The sequence below is a fragment of the Homarus americanus genome, unplaced genomic scaffold, assembly GCF_018991925.1.
Source record: "Homarus americanus isolate GMGI-L3 unplaced genomic scaffold, GMGI_Hamer_2.0 scaffold39155, whole genome shotgun sequence".
Taxonomy (NCBI): Eukaryota; Metazoa; Arthropoda; class Malacostraca; order Decapoda; family Nephropidae; genus Homarus; species Homarus americanus.
Window position 1 is genome coordinate 10975962 of NW_024737042.1, and position 13117 is coordinate 10989078.

At 36.2% G+C, this 13117-nt stretch overlaps 1 protein-coding gene across 5 annotated transcripts in view; it reads left to right on the forward strand.

The window, feature by feature from the left end:
• Nucleotides 1–13117, forward strand: part of LOC121872712 (DNA-binding protein RFX2-like) — a 189597-nt gene that overhangs the window by 124340 nt on the left and 52140 nt on the right. For all 5 annotated transcript variants that reach the window (XM_042375721.1, XM_042375723.1, XM_042375719.1 and 2 more), the window contains 2 exons: nucleotides 3369–3468; nucleotides 8910–9026. In XM_042375721.1, coding sequence (XP_042231655.1) covers nucleotides 3369–3468; nucleotides 8910–9026 — 217 coding nt within the window. The remainder of the gene's footprint in view (nucleotides 1–3368; nucleotides 3469–8909; nucleotides 9027–13117) is intronic.

Here is a 13117-nt window from a genome sequence, read left to right on the forward strand (position 1 = left end):
TTGATCCAAGGGTTGGATGATAGAGGTAGTGTTAGGTGGAAGGTAGACTACCTTAACATTGGGGTGCAGGTGTGGTGGGTGTCCCGGAGCATTATCTAAAATTAATAAAATCTTGAACACAACCCTTGTTGCAGACAATACTCCTTGGCTCGTGGAATGAAACAACTCGGGAACCAATCCTCAAACAGTGCTAGGGTCATCCATGCTTTCTTATTACTGCGATAAAACACTGGCATTGTGTGCTTGCTGACATTTTTGAAAGCCCTTAGGTTCTCTGAATAATATATCATGAAGAGCTTTACCTTGAAACCAGCTACATTCCCCCCCAACAGAAGTTTGATTCGGTCCTTGAATCGCGGCATGGTTTTCGCCTCTTTGTGAATGTATGTCCGTTCTGGTATGCGCTTCCAGAATAAGCCATTTTCATCCACATACGACCGCCCCAGTCGTACCAAAAATTTTTCAAATTACTCATTTTCGAGTTCCGACGTTAGTGATTGCGCTGTGTACTGGCAAAATTTTCGTTTGTAATTCCCTTTAAAATGGCTGGCATGCTTAAAAGTGAGAGTTTTGTGGTGCTGAGAAGAAAAAGACACCCATTTTAGATTTTCTATGTCGTATTATATTATTTTCGCATTTTCAACTTACGACCTGGATTTGGGTCCCTAACCCCGCCGTAAGTCAGGGATTGCCTGTGTATATATATATATATATATATATATATATATATATATATATATATATATATATATATATATATATATATATATATATATATATATATATATATATATATATATATATATATACTGTATATATATACTGTACAGTATAAGGATTTTCATTTATTCCAAAACACCATATACTGTACTGTACTCCATTTTTGCCTAATAGTACAGTATTCAGTTCTAAAATTCTTTTCTTTCTTAGTGATACAGTATAATATATGCCATTATAATATAAATTTAGATTAATGACTTCATACCACCTGTTAGTATTAGCCCCCTTCCCTTTATGATGAGCCACAGGTAGTAAGTTGATAACAGAATTGTTTAATAGTTCGTATGACTTTTTGAAAATGAACTCCTTGCATTGTAAAAATGTATGGTAAACCCTCATTTTATATGGCGGTTACTTTATTGAAAACATCATCACCGCCATTCTATGGCCATTTTCCACGCTTGTATGGGTTAACTTTGATTACCTCTTGTCATTTTCTTATATATCTTAGTCATTTCTTACAACTTCTCCCCATGTCATTCTTAGCCTATCCTTAACTCTCCTCCCCTTCACCTTCAAGCTCCTACATATCTTAACCCAATTAGTCTCCTTCATTCTCTTCACAAGGAAAAATCATCTCAGCCTACCTCTGTGCAAAACTTCAATGATCCTAATACGCAGCTGCCTTCTTATCTGGACAGGGTTTGCTAATCTCAATGTCACTTTACACATCCATCTCACCATTGTCATTTCAACTCACTTAAGCCTGAGTATGTCATCCTCTTTAACTGCTCATATTTTTACTGCTGTTCATCACACTTTTCACATTGCTTGTACCCTTTCCTTTCAAGCAAAGAGAAGATCCTCCTGCAATCAGTAAAGGCAACAGTTCCTTAAACTTCTACCAGCCACTCTGAATCTTGCAATTTATCTAGCTGCAGCACCACACCCAGCATTGATCATGTCGACACAGTCCAGGGATATATCCCCAATGTTGAGTTTCTCCTACCTTGCTAAGATCGCGTGACTACCTGCACATACAGCACACTTAAAGTCAGCAACATCCTACACTCTTACCATTTACACCACTGCACCTCCTGTGCTGATAATAGATAGTATTGTAGAAGCAGTAAAGAAACTTATGAAATGGAAGGATGGAATAAAGTCAAAGGTCGTGAGAGTAAATGTGGCAAAAACAAGCATATTGATTTGTGGCGTGGGTGAGGGACCCGTGGTGGAAAGTGGAAAATGGCCATGTACTGTCTGTAAGAAAGGTGTTGGCAGTAACCCAATAATGGTGTAGTGAATGTGGAAAGTGGGTAATAAAAGATGTAGTGGTGTAAATGGCAAACTGCAGGATGATGTTGATTTTAATTGCCTTGTATACACAGAAATCATGTGGCCTGAACAAGGCTGAAGTGGCCCAACAATGGAGATATACCCTTGGACTATGTTGATGAGTTGTGCTACCTGGGTGACATGATCATTGCTGGGGGTAGGGCTGAAGTGAGCTCAGTTGCAAGAGTCAGAAGTGGCTGAAAGAAGTTTAGGGAGATGCTACCTTTATTGATGACAGAGGACCTTCCATTTGTGTGAAAGGAAAGATGTACGTACTGTATACAGCTGGCATGAGAAGGGTGATGATGTATGGCAGTGAAACACAGGTGTTAAAGAGGAGACTTAAGCTGGCTTGGCCAAACTAAATTGAGAATGGTGAGATGGATGTGCAATGTAACACTGAAATATAGGAAGCCCTGTACAAGAGCTGAAAGGACGGGTGGGTATTGAGAGTACTGTATTAGCAAAGTTTTCTGTAATGGTAGGCTGAGATTGTTTTTAGCATGTGCAGACTTAAAAGAGAACAATTGGATCAAGAGGTGCATGAAACTAAATGTGTAGGGGAGGCAAATAATGACATAAGGAGAGGTTATAAGAAATGACATTAGAGTTAAGGACCTGACAGGAGAGGCTGCAAGAGACCATGCAGTATGGGGGTTACCATCAGGTAATCAAGGCTAACCTACACAAGCATGTCTAGCTGATATTAGCCGATAGTTCTCATTAAATTTGTTTCCTCTATTTTTGGGTGGCTGAAATTTTGTCATAATCTATTTATGGTATTTTAATACAATAATCTTTAACACGTGCCTCAATTCACATTATATAGAGCAGAATATTGTAGTTCAGGAATTTTGGTTTTGAGTTATGTTTTGTGTTAAAGAGAATCTACAAAAATACGACTTATAAATTGAGAGTTTACTGTACAGTTTTGTGGTAGATAAGAAAACTCCGGGTCAGAGATACAACTTCACTGATACGTGCCCCTAACATTTTATTAAAGAGGAGTAAAGTTGTCTCTGACCCTGTGTTTCTTTTCCTGCCATGTAACCATTTGTCCAAATTATCCTATTTACTGTTCTGTACACAATACTATTCTGTACAGTATATACAGTATTTAGGTTTTAGAAATAAACAATCTTATTTTTAACATTAAAAGTTATCATAACCATATAGTACAGTATACAGTACTGGATACCAAGGTTATTTTATGTTGTTATACAGTATATAGTTCATATTATATTAATTGACAGCAGAAGTTGAATGAATAATTTATAATAATTGGTGAATGGATTCTTGATTATGAACAGGGCGTACCCAGTGTACACGGTGGGGGACACCACCATGTACTCGGCAGGCAGTACTACCTACTACCAGCCCGGCTCCACCACACCCGTGTCTTACTCTCAGGTCAGTTACAACACCTCATAATTTGTAACATATTTTGTGAGGCTAATTATATATCATCTTACAAAGAGGATATATATACTATATGAAGCACAGGTACAGTGCTGTACATTCAAAGATTTTTTATAATTATTGTACACTGAAACTTAATCTTTCTTAATTCGTAACTGGAAAAATTTTCATAATTTGACTACCGTATATACTCGTGTATAGTTCGAGTTTTTAAGACCAAATGTTCAGGCAAAAAATTGGGGATCGTCCTATACATGCGTAATAGTTTTGTTAGGTTGAACCCGTGCATGATGGGAAGGGCGAGGAGCAACTTTTAGCTTCAGACATGAAAAATATTTACCATTTACTGCCAGTAAACAATGGAAACGTAAAATATGTACCAATTAGTAATGAAAAGTTGTGCAGTTCCTTCAGCAAATGAAGCTCACCAACTTACAATAGGCTAAATTACCTTACAACGTGCTTTCAGTAGTCTATGTTGAAGTTCTTAGCACAGGCTAACTTATCATATCATGTACGGTATCACAGTTCTCATTGATCTACAAAAAATACCGGTAATAAAAACCTTTTCGATATTTCACACTTAATATAATACCCGGTAATCTACTTCAACCTCCTATTGTTTACAACGATGCATGACGCACCACCAGCTGTCGTGTCTCAGCTAGACGGTACACATGTTTTTCGAATCGTTTTCAGTTGAAAAACTGTTACATCACATGTATATTTTACCTTAACTGTGCCTGAATGAATATATTCTCGGAAATAAATAGTAGTTTTGCTGAAACGTGATGTATTTTAATGTAAAATAGGATAAAATACATGACGAAAACAAAAGATTTTACCTAACCTTTCGATATTCAAGAGAAGTTACTCGTTTTTTTAATAGTTTTTGGTTAAAATACTGTTATATTACAATGGTATTCTATTCATACTGTGCTTGATATAATACATTCACGGAAATGTAATATTTTTGCTGAAATGACGTACGTATTACTGTACAGTGGAAAGTGGGATAAAATCGTGACGAAAACAATGACTTTCGCTTTCTTTCGTTTAAATGATGTTACCGTAATCGCTTTTCGAATGATTTAGTTAAAAAACTGTTGTATTACAATAATATTCCCTCCTAATTGACTTGAATAAATACTTGAATGGAAATATACAATATTTTTGTTGAAACTACCCGCGTTTCAGTGTAAAGTGTCGTAATAATAAATGGTAAACAATTTGCCTTCGGCACTCGGTGTTTCAGGCACGGCGAGCCTCAGTTTATAGGACGTAGAGTGTTTTTACTGAAGGTTTTGTTGTTCCATTACCCTCGAAAATGTGGGTCGACCTATAAACGAGGAATATCATAAATTAACGATTTCTTGGTAAAAAAATCAGGGTCGACCTATAAACGAGGAATATCATAAATTAACGATTTCTTGGTAAAAAAATCAGGGTCGACCTATAAACGAGGGGGGGTTATAGACGAGTATATACGCTATTTTTAGAAGTTCAAATTTCATATAGTCTTCATAAGCCAAACTTCAATCAAATATAAGACTGTGGTACAGTATTTAAATATAAAAAAATAGGGATATGTTCCACAGTATACTGTGCCTTCCCAGAGAAATTTCTACCGCTTTATTATAACATTCAAACAACAACCACTTTGTAAAACAAAACATGATAAAGTAAATAAAAAAAAGCATACACACACACATATATATATGTATATATATATATATATATATATATATATATATATATATATATATATATATATATATATATATATATATATATATATATATATATATATATATATATATATATATATAGTAAAACCTCGATTAACCGACCACATATGGGGGGAAGGGGCCGACGGATAATCCAAAAGGTCGGTTAATAAATAGTAAATAAAGTCTACGGAAATAAAACATACATTTTCAATGTAGAGGAGCACATGTATTGCATTTATTTTTACACACACACACACACACACACGGTATATACATTTCCTGCTGTATTCATTAACAACACATTTAATTTAGTCACTGCAGGTATCGTCAGGTAGTACCTGTATGTAACTTCTCATCCTCTTTATCTTTGGAAAATATTTTAAATTTTTTTTATTTTAAGTGGTGGTGGGCCTGGGCCTCAACATGGCTTAATCCGGCCCTGATTGATCCTCGTCTACCTGACAGTTGCCTCCCTCGACCTTCTCTTATCACTTTCATTTTCATGTCCACATTTTCCTGGTCACCTCAGCTGCTTTACCAACACTCACTTGCTACCCATTTACCCGACATGATGGGCCTAAAATTTTCACTTAACACACAGGAGATTGTGGAAAAGGAGAACGTAGAGAGACAAAACATGTGCTGATTGTCTGCTGTTACTGTAGATTATTGTAATCATTGTTGGAGACTGTCTCATGGTATCATATTCTATAATGACCAATAAACCCTTTGTTTTTTTAAATCGACAAATGTGCACACTCTGTTAATCTTTAGATCTTTAGATCTGTTTGTAAAAACCCCGTGGCCATGTGTGTTTAATGCATGTGTCTGCCACACCAAGATGAGGTGATGTGAATGGGTTCCTTGTGAAACGCCAGTGCCACTGGTGGCTCTCTCACTTTTTACCTCGTGTAGTGCAGGCAGTAAGTTACCGACCCAGGGTACATGCACTGAACCAAACCCTTTGTTACCAATGCAGTAACCATTACTTTACTGTACCAGGGCAATGCTGTCAATTAGGGTAGGATGTGCACTAAAAGTTTATCATGTCAACCTTGTCACATGTTGATCAAATGTACCGAGTTTGGTGCAAATCTGTAAACCATTCTTGAGTTATTTGGAGGACACATAAACAGATAGGACCAAGAACAGTACAGTACCCTGCAATGCAGTTGTAGCAGTCTAAATATTGTGAATATATTTTCTCATGGTAATGGGTAACAACACTGAAACTGGAAAAAATAAAATACTCAGGGAAAAAGTGTTATGTTTTTAAAAGTTACTTATGTTAAAATGTTGAAGAAAAAAGTTAGTTTCGAGTAATAGAAAGGTAATGCAAAGTTACTGAAATAAAATAACGAAGTTCTGTAACTTTGTTCCTCCACTGTTTTCACCTTATTTTTTACATGTATAATACAAATGGTTGGATCTTAGAATCAAATATTAAAACACTTCATGATTGAGACATTTTGGAAAGTGGCATCTCAAATTTTATAATGGAGTAATAAACCTGAGTGTAAAAGTTTGAATAAACTTTCTAGGAATTGAGCACGGCAGTGATACTGAAATAATGCACTATATATCCATAGAATTTATCTATGCACTACGTACTGTTTCCTTGAACTGGCCCCTTAACCATTGATTCCTTCTGGGTTAATGAGGCTGGAACATGTAAAATTATATAGGGTTTTAGTAGTGAAACCCAATTGTCTGTTATCTATTTATTGAGGAACTATCTCATAGTATACAGTACAGTTCCAAGTGTATATCACCGTAACTTAATCACTGTAGCTATGAGTGTTAAGATGAGGACGGAAGCTCTATTAAAGAGCTCTTCTAAATACGTCCGGTTGGTGTGAGGTGTTGAATGACAATCCGCAGGCAACCGGCTTTTATGTGCTGACCTTAACAGTCTTAGGTCCGTGCCGTAAGGAACTTACCCATCACGTGATGTGACCATGTCACCTCATAGCCAGTGGAAAGTTTCAGGGGGTGATATGATTATATAAACCCAATGTACTGCCCTGACATTTATATAAGAACTAAGGGGCTAATACATCCTGAACCCTCACTGATTCAATATTTCGGGATAATTCAATATATTTCATTGAGATATAATGATAGATTTAGCAAGAAAATTTTGCGGTTATGGGAAAAATAAATCATTTATAGTACAGTATAGTCTGCATTTACGCGGCTTTTGTTTACGCGTTTGGTCATTTACGCGGTGCCTTGCCAGAATTAAATGCTTTAATTACGCGGCGCGGGCAGGGTGCGCAACTGGTCGCCCAGTCATCAAAACATTACCAGGTTCTTCACCCGCCACCCACCACAGCCGGCCCAAGTCAGTGATAGTGAGGATATGGATTTTGAGGGGTTTGACAAAGAGGCCCTGCAAGCCTCTGTGGTGGATAGTGATACAATTGAATCAAGTGATACAGGTGAGGGCCAATAATTTGCCCTCTGCCTCGGAACCAACCCCCCCATCCCCGTGTGCCCAGCCATCTTTTCTACTAACGTAAGTGTTAACAAACCTAATATTATTGATATTTCTCTTAATTATTAATTGTGTGTGCATACCATCATAAAATTAAGATGTTATTTTGACTACAAGGTTATGTATTGTGTTGGAAAAAGTGGTTTGGGGGTCGGCCCAGTCTCTATTTCAATTAAACCCATATGTTCTGTAATTTCATTTACGCGTTTCTTGTTTTACGCGGGCCTCCATGGGTTCAATTGACCGCGTAAATGCAGACTATACTGTACTGAAGTCAGAAAATCTCAAAATAACCCACACGGCTTTCTATATGTATTATGAGATACTTTCTTATGAAAAATAAATAAAAATCCAAACATCTTATTTATTTTTCATCTGTTTAAATGTTCAAAAGTGAAAAATATTACAAAATTCACTGGTGCATGCAATGTATTTAAAAGCAAAAATAGTTGGGTATAGATAAAACATAAAATATATTCCGAGAAAACTTGAACTTGGTTGAAGTTATTCTAATATCTATAATATAATTAATACAAATATTGATAGTTTAATATAACACAGAATTGTTGAAATAAACTGTACAGTATTACCATTACATTGCGCGCATATTACTCAAAGCATTTTTTATACAATACATACCTGTACTGTATATATACAGTATGTCTGTTCAGTACTGTACAGTACATTAGTCTTAAGACAGTGGTCAGTTTTTCTCATAATAAGCTTTTCAATATCAAACATCAAAACACATGTCCTTTTAAGAATTGCAGATTTTTCAAATTTTTGAGGCAAGTTTTAAAAAAATCTAGAACTGTGGTAATTTTTATAAGTTTGTATATTTTGATATTATGTTATTAATTTGATTGACCCAGATTCACGATGATATTGAAGGTTCAGTGTACAATGTACCTCATAACCGTCAGGGTTACATGATGGCACAAAAACATTGGCAACTTTGAATAAGTTTGCCACCTTAATTTCAAAACAGCAGTAATCATCTTATGAAATCTTCATATAAATTTCCCAATACTGTAGCTAAAATGTGAAAGGAAAGAAAACTAATCTCTAGGTCTCAGCTTTATATATACAGGTATTACAATCTCAAAATCAGCCTGTTTGTTTAATAGAATGATTGAATATTACCATATATACAGTATGTTATAAAGCATTATAGTAACTTTTATGTACTTTTTATTGGGTAACAGGAGGTGGCGAGTAGTCCTGTAGGAGGTCAGATCCTAGGAGGGAATACATACGTGCTCCAGCAGGGTATGGAGACAGATAACCACTCCATCATCACCACTAGAGCCTCGCCTCAAACGGTAAGTACTGTACACTACCTTCACTACTGGGGCTTCATTGCCTCATGTTGCTTCAATAAATGCGTGGTCAGTTGTGCACAAGAGCACTTGCAGGGGAATACCCATGTTGACTTTCAAAGCAAACATCACCATTTATTATTCCTTTTTAGAGGTTGAATTTTTATGTGGGAATGAGTCTGTATGATGGGTTAATGAAAATTCATGACAGGAGTTCCTGTAATTTATTGTTTTTCTACCATGATTGGTACTTGTGACTCAGGATGTGTGTTGAAGTGATTAATTTTGATGATTATAACGGCAGTGAAAGTGCTGTTGATCAAGCTGCTGATAAAGCTAATTGTATATTAATTGATACTAAAAATTGGGTAATTTACAAGGATACCACTACAGGTACCACCAAAAAACGTTCATGGAAGTCCTGTGTTTTTAACTCGTTGTATAGGTGGTTGTTGTAATTAGTTTAGGAGCTATAACTTTATATTTTCACTTTTAGCATTTTTTGGGGTATTATTGCATTTCCGCACACAACATTCCTACCCCTAATCTATTATCATATTCGAATAAGACGTCTAATTACAAGATAATTTTCTTCTATTACATTACCGTCGCAAATGTATAATAACGGAGATAGCGTATCCAAAATTTTCTCTATTTTCTTCCATTAATCTTCCGCCGTTATCTCCTACCTCATCTCCCACTCTGTCTCTCCTTCATAAATTATCATGTGTTCCTGTACACATCACGCGGCCAATCAAAAGCATTTTGTTTTTTGCAACCAATTAAAATGATATTTGGTTTAATTTGCGATACTTTTGGCCCAATCATATTCGATTTTTATTTTGGGTCTCATATTTCGAAATTCAAATTCATTTCCGACCATGGAAGTCTGCAATAGGGTGTCACTTCAATTATATGGAGCTGATTGCGAGTTTTGGGGAAAAAACGAAGAAACGAAAGCATTTTTTCGATCTCATGGTGTTTTCCCGACCTCAGTAAAGTGTCATAAGTGCAAGAATGAATGTAAATATCGTCAAGACCAACATATGTGGCATTGTGGTAACTCCAACGACGAACGAGAACCAGGCCAATAAGGTAAGAAATAAGTGATTCCATCATATGGTGAGAGTCAGTTAGGTTAGGTCAGGTCAGGTTTATGTTTTTCTAGTGTTTTTTTTTTTGTACTTTGTATTCGCTTAGCCATAATGTTTTTCAGAAAACGCCCCACCAAAAAAAGAAATAAAATAAACGATACGAAAACCCGGCCATATTCCGACGGAAATGAAGGTCATAACCGATCTAAGCAGCACACATAAATACACTAGATAAACTTATTTTTGGCATTATTTTCTTTACACACCGTTCATTCCTACCACTAATCTATTATCATATTCGAACAAGACGTCTAATTATAAGATAATTTTCATCTATTACATTACCCGCGGAAATGTATAATAACGGAGATAGCTTTTCCCAAAAAATTTCTATTTTCTTCCATTATCCTCCCGCCATTATCGTCTGCCTCTCATCCAACACTGCGTGTCTCCTGTGTCTCCTTAAATCATCACGCGCATGAGTTCCCGTACACGTTACGCGGCCAATCAAAAGCTTTTTTGTTTTTGAAACCAATTAAAATGATTTTGGGTTTAATTCGCGGTATTTTTGGCCCAATAAAATTCGAGTATTATTTTTGGTCTCATATTTCGAAATTCAAAATCAGTTCCCACCATGGAAGCCTGCAATGGGTGTAACTTCAATTATATGGAGTTGATTGCGAGTTTCTGGAAAAAAAAACGAAGAAACTCACATTTTTTCATTCCCATGGTGTTTTTCCAAAATCAGTAGTGTCCTACGTGCAAGACTGAATGTACTAGAAGCTGCCCGCCTATACCCCCGTTAAGTGAGAATCAACGTCAGCAATCAGGCCAATAAGGTAAGATATAGGTGATTCCACCATATGGTGAGTCAGTTAAGTTAGGTTAGGTTTGATTTTTGTTTTTCTAGTTTTTTTTTTTGTATTTTTTAGTCACTTAGCCACTTTTTTCCGGAAAACATGAAACGAAAAAAAATCGCAAAAAAAAACTGCTAATTTCTGCCAGAAATGAAGGTCATATTCGGTCTAAACACACACAAATACACTAGAAAAATATATTTTTTACTTTCTAAAAGTGAACGGTGTGACAATGCAAATTTACCTTATTTTTTTACCTTCTAACAGAGTTGTGTGCACTTATGCAAATTTATCCTTTTTTTTTCTAAACGATCATAAAGCACCAGTTGTGGGCAGGGCATGAAGGATGAGGGAAATTCCAGTGTAAAACACGGTCAAAAGTTGTCACGTAACCGCTACAGTGTTTTCCGTTTTCTCTCATACAAACATTGTGCTTATAATTATAGAAGGTGCGATACTGACGTTAATAGATTTAATGTATTCTACGGGGATTTCAGAATAAGGCAATAAGACAACTTTGCTTAAATTAAACTAATTCATTGTATCTTCATAATATATTTTCGACTTCAGAAAAAATGCATCCATTTAAATTAGTAGAATTTGAAGAGTAGTCTTTTTTTGTGCTATATGGGAGTAAGGTAATCAATGGGTGATGACAGTATATCATTAAATGAATATGGAAATATTGATAAATTTTCGTGTATGAGTAGGTGTTGGAAGTACGGCATAATAGTGCGTAATGGTGAGGAGATATGGCTGCCGACATGCGTTGTGACCTGGAGCAAGTTCAGTGTTGTGTCTCCATAGTAACGATGCTCTGGATTGGCTAACAATATTTATTGCCCCACTACTAGCCTCGCTCTTCCCCATCATTACATATGGTATTTTGATGCTATACACATATAACAGGCGAATATAAGGGACTTTTATGTGAGTAGAAATAACTCGGGTGTTTTTATTGTAGTTGGAGTGTTTGCAAGATCACACGGAAGTTTTATGATAAAGTGACTTATATAAAAACAGTGGCATTCCTCTGGATTCAATAATTATTGTTTACAAATATTAGGGGGGGGGGCACATTAATGCCATGTACTTCGACTATTACTTGTCTAAATACATTACTGAAGGGATTATACTATGGCGTTCATAACCCTGGCTTGTAATAAAATCATTCTCAGATCTTAGGAAAAATGCCCTTTGAAATGTACCTTTGTATATTATAGTCTATATATTTTTGTATACAGTACATTACATTTAAAACTCATTTTTATATTGTATATCGCAAACTTCCAAACATATCTTTGGATGAGATACAAGGTAATAAGAACACTGCTGGCAGAGTTAGCCTTTGGTGCTGGGTGAAGACCGACTAGACTTGTGCTGCGCCTCGGTGACAGCATAGACGGCACACATTCAGCTGGTGGTTGCTATGGGGACGATATACACTGTTTATGTTTCACATTGTTCAGGACGGCCATCACCTGCACGCTGCTGGTCCAAGAATATCGTCGAGTGTAACACTTACGGGGTTGACTGCATAATTTTATCTGCGTCTTCTGCTGTTTTGCTGGGCTGTGTGTTTAACAAGTGTATGTGCGTGTGTGTGTTTGTAACGTGTATGTGTGTAGGTGTGTGTAACAAGTGTGTTTGTAACAAGTCTATGTGTGTAGGTGTAACACATGTACTGTATATGTGTTGGCGTGTGTAACATGTGTAGATGTGTTTTAACAAGTGTATGTGTGTGTTTGTAACAAGTGTATGTGTGTGTTTGTAACAAGTGTATGTGTGTGCGTGTTTGTAACAAGTGTATGTGTGTGCGTGTTTGTAACAAGTGTATGTGTGTGCGTGTTTGTAACAAGTGTATGTGTGCGTGTTTGTAACAAGTGTATGTGTGTGTGTGTCGTCTTCATGAGGCTTGAGGGTCGCTATGTAAACGCTTGGTAAATTTGTTATTTTAATCGAAATAATATTACTATACTTCACATTAATAACAGGTGGTCGGGTGTAATAAGCAAATGCTGGTGTGGTGGCTCTTTGACACACACACCAGAACTCTCACTTTTCATGAATTTTTGCGTATTTGTGTTCGTCTGTTTATTTATTTTATTTAGTGTTATTGATATCTTTTTTGATATGCACGGTG